The sequence below is a fragment of the Eptesicus fuscus genome, chromosome 12 (genome assembly GCF_027574615.1).
Source record: "Eptesicus fuscus isolate TK198812 chromosome 12, DD_ASM_mEF_20220401, whole genome shotgun sequence".
Classification (NCBI taxonomy): Eukaryota; Metazoa; Chordata; class Mammalia; order Chiroptera; family Vespertilionidae; genus Eptesicus; species Eptesicus fuscus.
Window position 1 is genome coordinate 57638360 of NC_072484.1, and position 18383 is coordinate 57656742.

At 40.7% G+C, this 18383-nt stretch overlaps 1 protein-coding gene across 14 annotated transcripts in view; it reads right to left on the reverse strand.

Moving 5' to 3' along the window:
- DLGAP1 (DLG associated protein 1) overlaps positions 1–18383 on the reverse strand; it is a 240626-nt gene that overhangs the window by 160739 nt on the left and 61504 nt on the right. For all 14 annotated transcript variants that reach the window (XM_008159956.3, XM_008159949.3, XM_054724209.1 and 11 more), the window contains one exon: positions 15544–15758. In XM_008159956.3, coding sequence (XP_008158178.2) covers positions 15544–15758 — 215 coding nt within the window. The remainder of the gene's footprint in view (positions 1–15543; positions 15759–18383) is intronic.

Genomic DNA, 18383 nt, shown 5'->3' on the forward strand with positions numbered 1-18383 from the left:
CTTTACCCAAATGTCCTCTTCTTGGTGTGCCCTTCCAAGGTCACTCTATTTGAAGGGCACCTCCCCCTGCTAATTTTTTTTCTTTCCAGTACTTATTCACATCTGACCTACTCAATACATATCTATCTTATTTTTTGTCTCCTCAGCAAGAATGCAAGCTTCACTGTGGTCCCCTAAGGGCCTGGATTAGTGTCTGATAAACAGCAAATATGAAATACTGGTTGAATAAGTAAATACGTGAACAAACAAGGGTGCCATAAGCATTTAAACTGTTCATTTCTAACTACACACAGCTCCTCCTTCTCCTTTGAAGGGTAAGGCATCCCTGGCTAGGTCCCAAGTGGTCTGTGAGTACTGCCTGCCCTCACACTTCCTTGCCTGGCTGTGCTTCCACGTTTGATCCTTCTCTACCATGACAGTATGGAAGGTGACAGCAATAATACAGGAAATTTACCAGCTTGGACCTAATATATAAATAGGAGACTTTGTGTAGTTGACAACACGCATTATTGTGACACATGTTGGAAGCTCATTTCAATTATAGGTGCTGCTTCATTTTTTTTTTTCCTGAATTCAGAATGCCAATGTTAAAAATATTGCTCCTAATACCTTGTTGAACATGACTGTGGAAATGGGAAGTGATGCCTGAGGATGGGCCCGTGAATAAGCAACCTAGGCCAGTGGTCGGCAAACTCATTAGTCAACAGAGCCAAATATCAACAGTACAACGATTGAAATTTCTTTCGAGAGCCAAATTTTTTAAACTTAAACTTCTTCTAACGCCACTTCTTCAAAATAGACTCACCCAGGCTGTGGTATTTTGTGGAAGAGCCACACTCCAGGGGCCAAAGAGCCGCACGTGGCTCGCGAGCCGCAGTTTGCCGACCACGGGCCTAGGCTGTTCCCTGTTTGGCCTTCAAGTTATGCTGGATGTAGTAGGTCCCTTTATGTTTAGAGAGCTTCTTGCACTTGGGAATTTTATGTGGGGCAGGAAAGCCTGACATATACTAATGGGGCTGAATCATCCACATGGGATCACACGTGGCCACAAAGGCATGGTTTGGCGGCTGCCTCTAGAGGGCAGATTGCAAAAGTTGGCAGAAACTCCACCTAATTATCAAGGTAGCTGCCTGGCTGTGAGCTACTGTCCAAGGTATCCAGCAGCAGAGGAAGTTCTGCCAATTCTCCACACACAGGATCTGGCTAATTTGATAACATATGGTGGAGAGAAAATGTGTCACTAATTTCCTCTCCCACCATGACTGACTCCTGCAAATCTACTGTCTCCTTGTCTCCCATTGTGACGACTTATGCATTCATTCCCATGCAATGGAACTAGTATCATAAAGAAGGATATCTTAGAGATTGTAGAATGACCCAATGAAAACTTACATATTGGTTAAGTAAGAAAGCAACTTCAACCAATTTCCCTTATTAATTGGCCAAATTGGCATGACTAATACTTGGTGAATGTATGTAACCGGCCAGGATCGGGGATCACAGAGTGATCCTAAGCAACAGGGGTATTAGATGTCAAGAGAAACCAAGAATAAGTTCCTTTAAAGCAGATAAGGGTGGTTTTTTTGTTTGTTTGTTTTTTACAGGTGGCTAAGATAGATATTCATTAACAAATCTTTTCTGTATCATCCATACCTATTTTCTCAGGGTTGCATAGCTTATTGAGTACAAATGGGGTAAGGAGCAGGTCTTTGGTCAGGTCTGCCTTTTCCGGATATTTCTGGCTGCTCTACCTCAGCGAGACTGTGATCTGATTACGACTGGTGGGCCTTGGAGAAGTGGATGTTGTGATGATGGAGAGGGAAGAAGATGGAGGGGGTGGCCAATAGGCTCTCCCTTCTGCTGGGGTTTCTTCACAGCATTCCTCTGGTCCCTGAAATTATTCCCTTTCTCACAGTATCGAGCGTGGCCAGCAGATTCAAATGACAACTATTATGTTTTCTATATTTTATCATGCTATTTAAAGAGTAGAGGTTTTCTTTGTTTTTAAAAAAATAAAGGAGCACAAAAACATTATTAATATATTTAAGCAATCATTTAGATTTACTGTAGTTATCTCCAGGGCCCAGGAAATAATCATGGAAGGCAGACAGAGGACCTCCAAGCTGTTTTCACAACACGTAGCTCAGCCGCTTACAGTGTAGCTGGTTGCTACGGGCAACTACTTAAATAAACTCAGGGAAGGTCCAGGGGGTCAAGTAGCACAGGCATTTAACGGATTTACCTTATTTTGGGAAAACAGAACAAATAAAAAAACCCTAAGATTTTTTCCCCCGAAGGGTCACTTCTCTCTCTTGCTAATACTAGGAATTTCCTCTGCCTAAGAGAATTTTGTTTTCCAATACAGCTCAGCCAATCTCAAAATATTCAAAAATGAAAATAAGGAGGACATTTCTAGCTGTGATCTAATATCACCATAACTGTAAATTAAAAAGAAACAAAAACAAACAAAAATCCACCTATTTTTATAATGGCCCTGTTTTATTTTCCTGATAGTCGATTGTTTATATTTAATCTGAGTGGCAGAGTCTTAGAACCCAACCCTAATTTTGAGAAATTGAAATGGCAGGCTTTATGGTTATATATCTTTTGATTTTGGTGACTATGAATATATTTCACTTTATATCATGCTTTTTGCTTAATTTTTACTCTCTTCAAATGATTGAGGGCATTGAGGTCCTAAGCCTTTATGTTTATTGAAATTCCTTTAAAATTCTTGGCTCATTTCTGTACTATTACATAAGATTTATAATCCAATAACAATTGTGATATGTTGTAAATATGTTTCCTTATACAATAAGCCTTTTTGCCTTCATACATTTGCATGAAGAATATTCCCCATTCAAAGAGAAAAGTGGTTACACAAATTACCGTACACGCACACAATGGAATGCTTTGCAATTGTTGAAGATAATTTTTTAAAACGTTAGTCTACATGCACTTGTATAAAACGATGTTTTAAGATATAATTTTAAATGAAAAGAGCAAATTGTAGAACAGATTTTTTTTTGGTGTGAACAATTACAGTATTTTTAGTCTAATACCTAATATTATTTTGAAACTTACAAATAATTGTACAAAATTGTTTTCATCACTCTTGGTGACACTTAATCATATATATGCAGTAGAGATAGAGCCTTATATTTCTCTTGTCTCCTTCAGGGAATGTAGCAACATAAAAACTTTGATTTTTCTGGAAAGAATTCTTGATTGAGAGTGAGACAACCTGCATCCTAAACTTGCAGAGTATTTTAAGCAAGTCATTGCTCTTCTCTGGGCCTCCACCTCCTAATTTGTAATATCACAGGGTTGGAATCATCTGTAAGGTTCCTTCTAGTTTTGCTTCTAAGATTTTTCTTTCATCTTTTTTTTTCTAAAGAAAGACTACATAAACATAGTGTTCAGTGGCATACAGAGAAATGTTTAAAAACTGGCTCTTTGGGAGCAAAAACACTTTGACTTGTAGGGTTTGTTGATTTCCTTGATGTAAATATTCCCATCATATGGCCAATATCAGGGTACCAGGGAGACAAAAGCAAGAGTGAAGTTGGGAAGAGATGTGCACCATTGGCCCTTATTGGCCAACTGCACCAGACAATGCGGCTGAGTGGCTCTTTTCAATGAAGCAAGAGCGCAGTCTCGGGCTTGATGAACATGGCCAGCGATGTTAACCCCTAGCTTCTCTCACTCTAAAACTCCAACACAACTTTTCTTCACCGAGTGGAAGGGAACAAGGAAAACAACAAAATAAAGTAGTTCTATCTTGGCTTTTTAATTTCTGCCTCTCCAGGCATGAGCTCTCAGGGTAGCCCAGTCTTCTCAGCAGAGTGTCCATCTCTTCAAATCTGGCACAGAGATAATACTACTGGGGTGGAGGCAATTTCACATGCAGTTGGATCTATGCCTAGTGCTCTCAGCTCTGCTTTTTTGGTGAAAGAAAAGTGGTCCAAAGAACTAAAAGAAGTTTCTGAGCTGGAAGTCAGAAACGATGACCAGATGGTGAAGACAATCTTGTTCAGGAAAAAGTCCCCACAGTTCCATGAGGCAGTGGGAGGAAGGAAGTTGGAGTGGAAAGCAGAAAGCTGGAGCTTAAGACCCAGCCCTGAGCCTAGCTCTACCTCATGATGCTCAGAACCATGAAAAACTCTTGGTTTATCTGTAAAGTGTTGGTTAATTTCAATTCTAAATTCCTTCTGAGACCATTGGGAGGATCAAATGAGATGTACTGAAAACACTTGATAAATTGTCACTTACAATTATTTAAATAACAGTTTGAAAAATAGGCTTGGAAGAAAATTAAAATATTACTCGTCAGGTTAGATGATCACGTATATTTCCTCCTCATTGATGTGATTGGTTGGGTTCACAAATAAGTTGGAAAGAGTGACAAGTGGTTAATGTGATCATTGAAGAAGATGCTTTTTCAATTCTTAAAGGACTAGTTGTTGCTGGTTTCTTAGAGCCACTCTCCTCCTCCTCAGAGAACTAGAAAGAACAGGTATTCCCCAGAAGAACTGAGGGAAATATGCTAATGTTCAGAGTGGATGACAACACGAGGGATGGCTGCATAGATATTTTTAACAAGCTAATGTGTACCTGCCAGACTGAGTCTCCAGGTGGGCTGGCAGTGCCAAGTAGGGTTGAGATGGAACAGGGAGCTTTCCAATGAACCACAGATTCAGAAGCAGAGGGAGGGAGGGTAAAGAGTCTGAGCGAGCACAGACACAGCCAAAGGGTGCCGAGCAGATGTGTGATGACAATCCAATTCAACATCTACGGTTTAGAGCGACCCTGAGAAGCTACTGTTTAAGGCACCTTAGGCACATATAGGAATTGCATAATGGTGAATTAGCGTTCATTCAGTATCTCCTCAGGGCTGTGCCAAGTGCTTCACAAACATTACTTCAGATAGAGTTTGAATTCCCTTCCACATGAGAGACAGAGAAAATAGAAAAGTGTGTGAGAAGGCTATAACTTCCTTGAGAAATGTTTCCACACAGAGCTTCCAAAGTTCTAAGGAGGAAGGAATAACAGCCAACAGGGAGAAGTTAAATTTGAGAGGAAGATGGAAAAAATAGACTCCCCCCACCCCCGACTACTCTTCTCTCCCATTTAATGGTAAATTATGTTATCCTAGGAATACTAACTACTAATATACCCCAATGTTTAGCACATAGTAGGTGGCCAAAAATTGTTTTAATAGAAATAACTATCATGTGTGAAGCACTTACCATGTGCTAGGCACTGTTCTAAGTGTTTCACATATGTAATCATATTGAATCTTCACAATGGATCTTGAGGTAGTAAATATTATCATCCCTGTATAACTGATAAGGAAATTGAGGCACTGAATGGTTAAACGATTTCCCTACAGTAACCCATTTAGAAATGACAGAGCTATGATTTTTGAAACCAGGTAACCTCACCTTAGAGCATGCCCTCTTGAGCAACATGCTACAGAAAACCTTTGTTGAGTGAATAAATGAGTAAGAGATGGCATTTCAGGGGTATAGGGTGGGAATAGCACAAACAAGGGCCTTGAAGTATTATTATTGCTGTTCACCAAATATAGCCAGAGCTCCATTTTGTCTCTTTGAAATTAGTGTGGCCTTGTGGATGGCTTTAGCAATGAAATGCAAAAGCTATGTGTACAATTTCCAGGAACTAGTGCTCAATTCACCACATTCCCTTTCTCTGATTCAGTAACCATGGAAGCACCGATTTCCTCTGTTCTGGGAATCAGATAATTGCAACGAGCAGAGCCTCCTTCTGATTCATGATGGACCCATATTGTGAGCAATAAATGAACTTTTGAGATTTGAGGATTATTTATTAACAGTGTAACTAACCTAGCCTATCCTAGGTAGTACATAAATTGGTACCAAAAATGGGGTAGCCATATAACAACAACAATTAAAATACCCTAAAATATGTAGCTGTGACTTCAGGATATGGTAGCAGGCAGCAAGGTAATTGTTATCAGAGGCTGGTAACATGTTAGGCAGAGGTGAAATCACTTGTTTACAACAACTTGGAAGTAGGTGATGTGGCAAATGAATTTGTAACTCTAGGGAAAGTAGTTGTAAAACACAATGTTAATAGCATGTGTTGGTTGCTATTGGTAGCCTTCAACAAGGTGTTTTGCAGTTTGAAATAAACTCAGAAAAGAACTGGTTAGATTGCAAGTAGAAATGAAAGGGAATAAGGAGAGGCTGGACATTTGTGGATTTGCAGGATTGGAAAAAACAACTGGCTTCACCCAGTTTGTAAAAGGTAACTGTGCTCTCTGGCTGCTCTGAGTCCATATATTCTTCTGAATTCTGCTCGACTATGCCAACTGTCAGGGCAGGTTCTTTCTCAAACCCTGCCCATTGCACTAACTGTCATGGTCAAGCTCCTCTGCCAGGGGCTGGACCTTCTTGGACACCGGTTGGTAGATGGAGAAGCCATGAGAAGTTGTGGATGTATAAGAATGAGTCCATATTGTGAAGCTAGTGGCCATATAGCCATCAGAAAAAACAGTCCTTCACAGCAAAGTCCCATACAGGTAGCCGCACACCAGCTGATAACAGATACATCTTTCCCACATAGAAGCATTAGCCTCTGTACTCACAGCCTCACATAGTAGCAGTACCTGAGCTCTCCACTCTTGCCTCTCTGGCCTCTCCCCTCTCTCCAGCCTTTGCTGCACTCCTGCACTCCTCTCTCAGCAGCACCAGTATACTGGGTGGTTAGTATCATGAATTATACCACTTAAACAAAGGAGGCCAGTTGCTAAAGTGACATCAATCATTTGGGTTATAGAAGAGGACGCATGCGCAGTATACTGTGAGATTGTTGTGTCCTTGCATCTCTGTATGGCATCTTAGCCTTGAAAATTCTGATTAAGATTCCCATGTTTAGAGTGGCCTTGGCCATCCAGTGTACTATCAACAAGGCCTTTCACACTCTGTTGCCTTGACTATCTGGCATCTCTGGCATGGTTCCCACAGTAACATGAGAAGATCTTTGAGTGATGAAGACGTGATGGAAACTTGTGGCAAGATTCCAATCAAGGATATGGCCACCTCACCCCAAAGAACCACAAGACTAGATTAAAAGACATGGTAATAACAGTAGTCCTAAAATGTGTCTTGGGCTCCAAAGAGCACACTTTCCCTGATGTGTGCTTTGGATATGGTCAAGAAGGATTATAGAAATAGAAGACTCTCCCAGAGCAGAGAGCTAGGAGACATGAAAACAATGAACAAGGAAGTTTTTCCCAGGGAGGAGAATTGCAGCCTAATCAGAAACATTCCCTCTCCAGGGTAGAGAGGCTAAACATTTTACCCAGTGGGATTGCAAAATTGCGATGGAGCAGTGACTACTATTGTCTTCCAGGTTCTTGATGTTGAATGAGAGTGTTTAGTGTGTATGTTTTGTCCTTGTCCTGCCTTATATATTGGATGTTTGGGAAGAAGACAGTTTGTCTTTGTGAGTCGCAGGTCTCCAGATGCAGGGGAGCCACATCTTGACCAGGTGCTACACAGACTATCACACGTCACCCCCAGACTAAAAACTTTGGGATGAAGAGAGCACCAGGACAGAGTGTTTGGTTTTTCTCCCTTTGATGGTGGTGGTAGGGCATGCATATATTTTGCTTGCAGGAAAGAGAGTGAGCCAAATATTTGGTGTCCAGAAGATAAACGTTGGTAGTCATTATTGCTACTTGCCAAATAGTGTTTTATGTTCCACTAGAGGCCCGGTGCACGAAATTCGTGCACGAAGGGGGTTGTCCCTCAGCCCAGCCTGTACCCTCTCCAATCTGGGACCCCTCGAGGGATGTCTGAGAACCCTCGAGGGATGTCCCACCGGGATCGGGCCTAAAAGGGCAGTCGGACATCCCGCTCACAATCCAGGACTGCTGGCTCCCAACTGCTTGCCTGCCTGCTTTCCTGATTGCCCCTAACCACTTCTGCCTGCCAGCCTGATCACCCCCTAACCACTCTGCTGCCAGCCTGTTTGCCCCCAACTTCCCTCCTCTGCCGGCCTGGTCACCCCTAACTGCCCTCTCCTGCAGGGTTGATCACCTCCAACTGCCCTCCCTTGCAGGCCTGGTCCTTCTCAACTGCCCTCCCTTGCAGGCCGGGTGCCTCCCAACTGCCCTCTCCTGCTGGCCATCTTGTGTCCACATGGGGGCAGGATCTTTGACCACATGGGGCAGCTATATTGTGTGTTGCAGTGATGATCAATCTGAATATTACTCTTTTATTAGATAGGATAGAGGCCTGGTACAGGGGTGGGGGCTAGCTGGTTTGCCCTGAAGGGTGTCCTGGAAGAGGTGGGGGTTCCCTTGGGGCGTGGGGCGGCCTGAGTGAGGGGCCTGTGGTGGTCTGTAGGCCGGCCATGCCCCCTGGCAACCCAAGCGGAGGCCCTGGTATCTGGAATTTATTTTCCTTCTACAATTGAAACTTTGTAGCCTGGAGCGGAGCCAAGCCCGGGGCTCCCTCCGCGGCAGCCATTTGTGTTGTGGTTATAATTGAAACTTTGTTGCCTTAAGCGGGTGGGCCCGGCCAGGGTGTGCAGAAAGCTTTGCTTCCCCTGTTGCCAGCGGCAACCCTGGCCTGCTCTCTCAAGCTCCAGCCTGACGCCATTTGTTTGAATTTGTTTACTTTCTATAATTGAAACTTTGTAGCTTGAGTGGAGGCTTAGGCCTGGCAAGGGCAGGCGGAAAGCTTGGCTTCCTCTGTTACCTAGGAAACCTTGCTCTCTGTGGCTGTAGCCATCTTGGTTTGGGTTAATTTGCATACTCGCTCTGATTGGATGGTGGGCGTGGCTTATGGGCGTGGTTTGTGGGTGTGTCAGAGGTATGGTCAATTTGCATATCTGTCTATTATTATGTAGGATGTCCTGAGTGCATGGTAAGATTGCCTTCTCTGCCCTCTTTGAAGATACACACTGCCAGGCCACTAGCTTTGCCCATAAAATGGGAATGGAGGTGACCTGTCCCCCTTGCAAGTGGAAGCGGTAAGATCCTGTGCACTTGCCCTGGCTTGGTGGCACTGGGAACCTTTGTTGATGTGGTGTGTCCATACCTTAGTCCTGGGTGACCTTGGCAAGCAGAGTTCCAAAATGACTGAAGATAGACATGTAGCATGAGCAAGAAATAAAGTTTTGTTGTTTGAAGCTTCTCTGATTTGGGAGTTGTTTTTCACTGCCAGCGTAATTTAGCCTATCCTGATTAGCACAGTCCTAAAGCCAGCAAAATAGGTCCCAAGCACAATTAGTAGTTCCATTTGATTTAAGCAAAGAATCCTCATAAGGGAACAGCAAAAGAGAAGAGCTCAAAGGAGAATAGAGTCTTCTTGTGAATCTCTTAATGATGTTGAGGACTACATACACAGACAAAATGGATTCAGAGATGATTTCTCAGTAACCTGGTAGAAAGTTTATGGAAGGAGTAGTTGTAAAGAGAGGCAACAACTCCAAAAGTGGCAGCAAGACAAATCGGTCCATTGTAATCATTCAAGTGAGAAAGAGTGAAGTTCTAAAGCTTGAGGAAGTGAGAGGTGAGCTGCAATGTTTCAAGATGGAATTGAAGAAACTGGTAATTTGGTTCATAGAAATGAATGAGTCAGGGAGAGAAGTGATGTACTTCAGCAGTAGTGAATTATTCGGGAAATCTCATTTCTTGCATGCTTAGATTAAAAATAGAGGATAAGTGTACCTGAGAGGAATACAGTATTGGTCTTATGCTGAAGACTTAGACTCCATGGGATGGAAAATTCGCACCCAGAGGCATGGGGTTCCTTACTCGTAAAGTGGGGGAAATCGCATGTGGTGATGAAGTGGGAAAACAACAACAAAAAAGGAATGTAAAGCTGTTAGCACTCAGTCAAGCCCTCAGAACCTTATTCAAACTTAAATCTTTCTTTCATGTTTCCTTCTCTCTAAACCAATCTGAATTTTTCATTTTCCCCCCACCTCCTTCAAAGACTCACAAGCAGTTTTTTCCTCTCTGAGGTCATGATCCTTGTAGGTACAGTTCAATCTAAACAGGTTTCCTTCCCAAACTGGCTTTCCTACAGAGCACTTACATAGCAAGAGGCCAGCATGGGGTACAGACTACACTATTATCCACACCCATCTCATTCGGGAAGGTATTCATGCCTAAAGAAGGACCAGGTTTTTAAAAACAAGGCATGGCAATTAGGGGCTGAATATAATAGGCAATTTCTCATTTCAGTTTTGTATGTTTTGTTTTTAACTGGGCTTATTTCTAGCAGGGGGTTGAAAGGTATTTAGATAATTTGTCTATGAGCAAGTGAGTGAGTTTCCACGTTTTAAACTTTTAAAAAATGTCTTATGTTGGAAGGGTGGGGAGAGTTGGGTGAATAGAGGATAATAGAAGAAAATACATGATAAGGGAAGGATGGGAAATTATCCTGAGTGTCTATCTCTGCAGATGTAAATGCACAATTTTGTAGCGTCAGACTGTGTTATTTGTTCTTCCGCCCACTGTAAGGAGCATTTGCTATTATATGTTACAGTTATACTGGGGAACAGGTGGAGAGGAATGGCAAAACAGTTGGGGAAAGTGGAGAACAAAGAAAAACAGAGACATTTCATACACTAAGGAGAAAGGTGGACTGATACACATCGCCATGTCCTTAAATATGGGGAACCCAGATACACCCTCAGGGAAAAAAATCCTCATGGGCCCATCTTTATATCACTTCCCCCTCCCCCATCCTTTTTCTGGGAAGAGAAAGAACAGGAGGAGCCCTAGGTGGGGAGAAGGGGCATGTGGAATGCGAGGAACCGGCAGAGGACACAGCGTGTCTAGAGAGAAAAGGAAGAAATAAACTTAGAAAGCTAACCAAAAAAAGAGACCCTACAGTTTGGGTTCTTGCTACAGGACTGACTCATTTTAAATCTCCAGAATTAAAGGCGAAAGACAACATCCTGTCTATCTCTTCTCAAATTATGTCATTTATCAAAACCACTTCCTTTTGTCTTTAAATAGTAAACTATTTCTTCTGTGCCTCCTCCTTACAACTGTCCACATCAGTGCTTTCAGATGCCCCAGAGACCACGTAGACAAGGCACAGCACCGGGAGTCGCTGGCCATTGAGAAGCCGAGGCTCTAGCACTGTGTTGGGAGGAGTTCTGGGGCCCAGTGGGAAGCTGCTCAGTGGGAAGGGTGCTGAGGTCAGCTACTGCTGTCTGCCCCTGACCTGGTTGGGAGAGCTGTGATGGGAGCCTTCTAGGTGGTGCCATCCACATGAATAGCCCAAGCCTCCCATTTAATTGGGGTCGGGCAGCAGAGACAATCCAGTTGCCAAAAGCCACAGAGCTATTTAGTATCTCACTAACTTGTTATATTTTTTAAAAAGTGTCGCATCAGGGAGAGAATGAGATTAATCGAGAATTAACGATTCTGAAAATGAAAAACTATCTGCCTCCAAGGCATTTAGAATGGAAAATACACCCTCCTGAAGCGTTTTGTTAGACACTTTGTCAAAATTGTTGGGCACCCTGATTGGTGCTCTCCAGAGCCAAACACGCACAGAAGCCTGGGGGCCTTCGCGCCAGTTTCAGAGGCGTTTGCAAGTCTGTGGTGTCAGAGACTGTTTCTCCCAGGAGGAAAGTTTCCTTCATGCTTGGATGAGGGATAAAGAAGAAGGAAGAGATTTTAAGGTGTTATTTGCCTTGGATTAATGGACATTTAAATTTAGCTTTAGAATCTTTTAAGTGACAGCTCACAAATGTTATTTTAAAAAAATTCTTCCTTTTCACAATATATTGAAAAAAACAAAACAAAACACCCACAAAAACGTCCTAGATAAGATTTGGACATGGTTTTAACTAATCATGATAGCAGGCAGTAGTCTCAATTCCAGAATAAGTGGCATATCATAACAAATCCAAGGAAACGAGTTAAATCCTTTATCAGAGCCAAGCTGGAACTTTGGCCCCCAAATCTCTCCCTTCCTTGCCTGAGAATTGACTATTAAACATTTCGAAGGTATTTTTGAAAATAATAATATTCTTGGGTGATATGTTATTTCATGTTTATTGTTAGCTAATAACGAAAAAGGAAGACTAGTGGTGAGGGGAAGGGATTTATTGCGGCTGTGGAAGAAGAGAAGGGAGTGAAAGAAATAATGGGTCTCGGAGAGGAGCTATGGGAGTTTGACAGCCCAGAGATGGAGTTCACTGTCTCAAGGCTGCCTCTGACTCTAGAATGTTCAGCTGACCTTTGGCCTTATATATCTAAAAATGCAACAACATTAAGTAGCTGATGAAAACCATCCTCATAAGTAAACCCTCAAGATGCCTTTGGAAAATAGCAAAGGAAAAAGAAAAGAGAAAAGCAATGTAAGAGAGTGTAGGAGTGCCTTCTCTCCAACATTTCTGAGAAGATGGTAGTTGAAAACCTCAAACAAAATGTTGCCCCAATCTCACTTGGCTAATTTTAGTTATCTTGGTTCATGGCTATGATTCATCCCTAAAGCTGTGAATTGCTGAGGAGGAAGGAGGAAAAATTGACTTAAATGTCAGAGCAGTAGGAACAAAAATATAGTTTCTTTTTTGGAGAACCAGAATTCCAGAATATGGGGATTTTTTTTCTTATGAGGAACTAAATGCTTCAAACTTCTAGAAAAGTAATTATCTCCAGTCAAAACATTATCAAGGAATAAAAGACAGCATTAATTATGAGTGATGTCATATCCCAATTTTTGCCTTCACAGTGTATTTCCTTTTCTTCTGTATCTCTACAAATCCTATTAAACTAGAAATCACTAATAATCATATGTATTTGAGTATGATGGAAGCTTAATATGCAGACTGTAATGAGAGATGGAGCTCCTAACGCAGGTGAGGAAGAAATGGATGGAGATAAATATAACTATGAGAAATAAGTCTGGGGAATGGGATGGTAGCTTAGAAATGAAAGACATATTAGAATGGTCAGATGCTGTCTTGCCTGCTAAAGAATAGGCAATCAAGAAAAGGTTTTTCAATTTAAGAGGTTTCCTCTAGTAAAATGGCTATTATTTTGAGTTTCTACAGGTTTAGAGGAAGAAAGTAGAAGTCACTGACTCTGCTCAGTGACTAAATTCACTGTCTGAAGTGCTGACCCTCTCTACCATCAGCTTAGCCACTGTCTGTGTATTGGTCTCTTTTTGCTCTTAAAGCTTGTGAGCAGTGAAAGAAACATATGCTAGTTACATTAAAAAGAGATATTATGTAGAAGACAAAATGAAAAAGAACAAGTTCCAATGACCTGGGAGCTGATTTCTCCCAGCTCCCAAGCTCTGAGGAGAGCAGCGCCAAGGTACGATTGTGAACTTGATTTCTGCACATACCCCTGTCCCTGGCCTCCTCACGTTCCTTATGGCTCTACTCCTTTCTGTTCTCCGCATGCCTGGGTACCACTGTGAACAGCAGCAATCACTGTATTTCATCCCCCAAGACCTAATGTGTCATTCAGCTGATGTGACAATGCATCCATATAGGTAAACTAATGGGATACTAAGGAGGTGAATGGGTCTCTGGAGGTTGGAGAGTCCAACGACTTGGTTTTCATATTAGGAAACTGATATCTTGAAGGTCCAAGTGACTTTCTTGCCCAAAGCTTTCCTTCTTTTGCATCTTTTGGAAGATGTCAATGCCATGTCTATGACTATCTATTATTATCTCTAGTGGAGAGATACTTTAAAGTCCATAGAAAATATTGGCCAGAAGGGTCCTTAGCTACCCCCATTTCATACCACCTTGGTCCACTACCTTTATTACATATCCAGTTTTTTCACACTGAGTATATTTAATTTTATGAGCTTCTGTGAGCTGTGCCAGAGTACAATGAGTACCTGTTTCTGTTTTTCATTTCCGTAATCAACTTTCCCCTTGTGTGGCCGTGTTTGTTATGGGTTGAATTGTGTTCCCCACATAGATATGTTGAAGTCCTAACTCCCAATACCTGTGAATGTGACCTTACTTGGAAATATGGTCTTTGCAGTTTAATCAAGTTAAGATAAGGTCACTAGGGAGGGTAAGGTCACTAGGGAGGGTCCCAACCCAATGTCACCAGTGTCATAAGAAGAGAGACACTTGGTGACAGAGGCAGAGATCAAAGTGCTGCAGCTACAAGCCAAGGAATGCCAAGGATAACAGGTTAGGAACAGAAGCTCGGAAGAGGCCAGGAAAGATTGTCCTCTACAGGTTTTAGGAGTGAGGCTATGCTGACACCTTGACTTCAAACTTCTAGTTTTCAGAACTGTGAAATAATAAACTTTTATAGTTTCAAGCCACCGAGGTCGTAGTATGGCCCGCCTAGGAAATGAATACATGCAGAAATAAAGGCGAGGAGGAGGGCAACTGGAAGCCAAAGGAAGAAACGCTTCCTTTCTTGGGATTGTTTACTCATGTCATTGGTTATAAGTTTTTTTTATTGAAATGATCCATAGTGGTTTCACATGATTCATTGAAAAAATATTGATGAGGGGACTCTCCCTGTATATAATGTAACATATAATGTAACATTATATGTTTCACATGATTCATTGAAAAAATATTGATGAGGGGACTCTCCCTGTATATAATGTAACATATAATGTAACATGCCATTTAAATACATTTCCATCATATAACGGTTGGTTGCTTTTCAATATCCTAGGTCATAGTATAGTTTATTTTCCTTTGGGAAAATTTATATTTTATTTATTGTCTTTTAATATCTTATTTTGTAGTATATATAAATGCATGAAGAGCAGTATGTATTTCCTCAAAACATGTAATCAAAGGCACTTAAGAAACACAAATTATCCATAATATATTATTTAGGTCCAAATGATGAGCTACATGATGCTGTGTTCCAAGCTCGGATTTACTTCTATAAATAAAATTAAAAATTAAAATTTCAATTTCAGTAGTTTATTTTGTAAAGCTCTTCTCTGTTTACAAAGGGCACAACTGGAGGTAAATATTACTTATATCATTTTTTTCAAAACAAAAAAACATTTTAAGGTCTTACAAAATATATTGAGTGACCAAATTTAAAAATGTATATCAAGAGCCTTCACATATCACCCAATTTTAAAACATGACCACATTCTATAAGCTTCTCCAGTATAATCTGATCTCTTATATTACTCAATTATCTGAAAAGTTGAAGGGTCTTATAAGGAAGAGATTACTCATAGATTTAGTGGTTAAACAAATGTCCAAGAGTTGGGATACATGGATCTTCTCATTAACCAGAAATCTTAATTTCTTCCAGAAGCCAGTCTGGATTATTTCAAACTCTTCATTTGGAGACTGGGGATTCAGTTTATGTCCATGCATAGTACACCTGGATGCCCATGTCTTTGAAAGCAAGTCAAACCCAATGTCAGAATCAACAGACCAGTCAATGTATCACATTGCTCCATGTATAGAATGTTTTCTGTCCCATTTATTCTAGGCATCACACAATCTGATCCTAGGTAATAATAATGCAAGGAGCTGGACTACCAGACGTATAGTGTTAGAAACACTTACTTGAGTGTGGTGAGTTCTGTAAGGGATGGCTGAGTAGCCTTGAGATAGCTTTCTCTTCGGGCAGCAACTTTGGGAGATGGCTTGGGACTTGTGTCCGAGTCACCACTGTCTTCATCTCCCATGGCTTTGATATAGCTGCCACTCCGCATTCTTCGGCATGGAATTTCATCATCTTTACCTCGAGGGGTATACCCTGCCCATTCATCTTGAGGAACCTATTCAGATATAAAAGAGATGATTCATTTTTTATAAAACCCTACATTTTCCTTTCTTTCCTTTTTTGGGGGCTCTGACCCGAAATTTCAGATGTTAACTTTTTAATAATGGTGTTTTACTATAACTGGTTTGAAAATAGTTTGAATACATGGACATCCATGTCTGAATCTTTAAAACAACCTGTGTATTAGGAAAAATGAATATCATTGGCTCAGATTTACTTGTACCTCTCAGTTTTTATGCTGAGAATAATTGAGTCAGGCATAGGAATGCCATTGGAAAGGAGATCAGTTTTATTAGAGTTTTTCAATTATTTGTTTCCAACTGTCATTTAAAATTAAAAAAAAGTTTTTACATCTTCCTTGAGCCCCTCAACTCTACTATCTCATATCCGATCTTTCTTCTTCCTCAACCAGTGGTCTACTAGTATACCACCTGCACTGACTTCCCAATCACCTGTTCTTTCTGAACCCTCTTAACCTTTTGCACTTGGATGTTGAGTGTGACTCGACATGGTTAGCATCGAGATTAAAATTACTCTTTGAATGTGTCAATAATTTGAAATATAAAAAAATCCAAATAAATAAGTTTGTATGAAAAGAAACTCCAGTTTTTTATTCTACTGCCGCGCTTTGTAAAATCTGGGGTATTTAAAAAATTAATTCCCGAGTAGAATAAAGGAATCGAGAAAAAAGCAAGCGAGTGCAAAGGGTTAATTTGGATTCAGCCTCCAAATTAAAGGTTACCAATGACCTCCTCATGAAAGCTAGTGGCATTTTCTTACTTAAAATTATTCTTGATCTACACACACACACACACACACACACACACACACACACACACACATACACATACACATACACATACACTACCACCACCACCACCACCACCACCACCACCACCACCAGTACCTCTTAAAGAGTTTCTCTACTTACCTGGGATAGCTATTACTGTACTTATCTGAATTGTTCTTTTCCTCTTGCTTTGCTGGATCCTATTCTAAGTCCCTAATTGTGGGTACCACACAAGATAATGTTCTCAGTACATGCCACAGCCATTCCCTCTGAGTTCAGCAGAGCACTACACTACAATATAGAGAGCTTTTTTATGACTTTTCTTTGGCTGCTCTTAGATTTTCCACTTCAACATGGACTCAACTTAGGTTCTCATTCTTCCTCTACTTGGTAAAGACATACATAATTACCACTCTTTATACACATTAAGAAGTAACAGCCTACAGCACACAGGGCTTAATTTAAAAAGAAGGGGGAGTCTGGTTCTTGCCCTCAATATGTTTACAGCAGAAATGAGAAGACAAAGCATAAATAAATTTGAGAACCATTCCAAATCAACATGTTAACAAGTTTAAGGTATGGGGCCATAAATGGAAACTGGCCCAATTTGCAATGCGAAGTTAAAAAGGTATTTAATATCTTGATGCTAAACATTTACTGATTATCCATTAGATAATACAGTGTTTCATTACTAACATTTAACTATGCTAAGCAATTTGTTTATAGGGTCTTATTTCATTAATACAACAACTCTGTGCATTTTTCAGCGTTTCTGGGATGAGAAGCAGGAGCTCAGATAGCTTAAGAAATTTGCCAAAGAACACATAACTACTAAATGGCAGCACTGGGATCTAAAGCATTTTGTTTAACACAAAAGATCCGAATTTACTTACTCCCAACATATGAATCTTAACACTTAAGTGTTAAGAAAATTGTCTAAATGTTACATACAGGTATTATACATAGATTTCTAAATGTTATACAGGTTCTAAGAAGTGAGAATAGATGTTCTACTTCTTTCTCCCTTAAGTTATAAATTTGACCATATAATTTGAAAGTTTACATCTAGAAAAATCAGATTAAAGAGTTACTACTATTCATGGATCTGAAAACAGTTGTTTATAAGTTCTAATCCTGAAAAGACTAAAAAGTATGATTAAGTTTCACTGTGCAGCTTGTTTATTTTATTAAACAAATTCTTAAATCATGCTTTCCATATGCAGGCACTGTTCTAAATGTTTTATAAATATTAACCCATTGGATCCACACAGCGGAAGGGTAGTATTATTATTATCCCCATTTTACAAATGACGAAACTGAGGTTCTGTAACTGACTCAAAGTCCCAGCCATGAAGGGAAGGGTTCCAGATCACAGTTCCTGGGCCTTGCACTTGATCACTGTTTGATGCTGTCTCTCTAGGCTATGATCAGTAGTACTTAGGGAACCGAACACTTATAGTCCCATGGCACCTTTGTAATCCATCACATCTGATGCATTTGCCATTTATCACTTATGGTAGTAACAGTGTAGAGTTTTTACTTTTTTTAGCTAAAAAGCATCAGTGTCACTATAGCAACAGGGGACATTTCTTAGGGAAATTATAAATGCTGAGAACAGTCTTGTTTTTCCCTTCAATTGGCAGATGACTCACTGTAAAGATATGATCATGTTCAGAACCTCATTGTTGACTTAGCAGTTAAATTTTATAAATTAAGTTAGTACAGCTGAGGGTCATAGATGTGCCCACGACATTGCCATTTCTCAGTATTGATGCCCAGTTCATAGGCATTACCCTCTAGAATATGTCAGAGACTAGTGCCATATTAGCT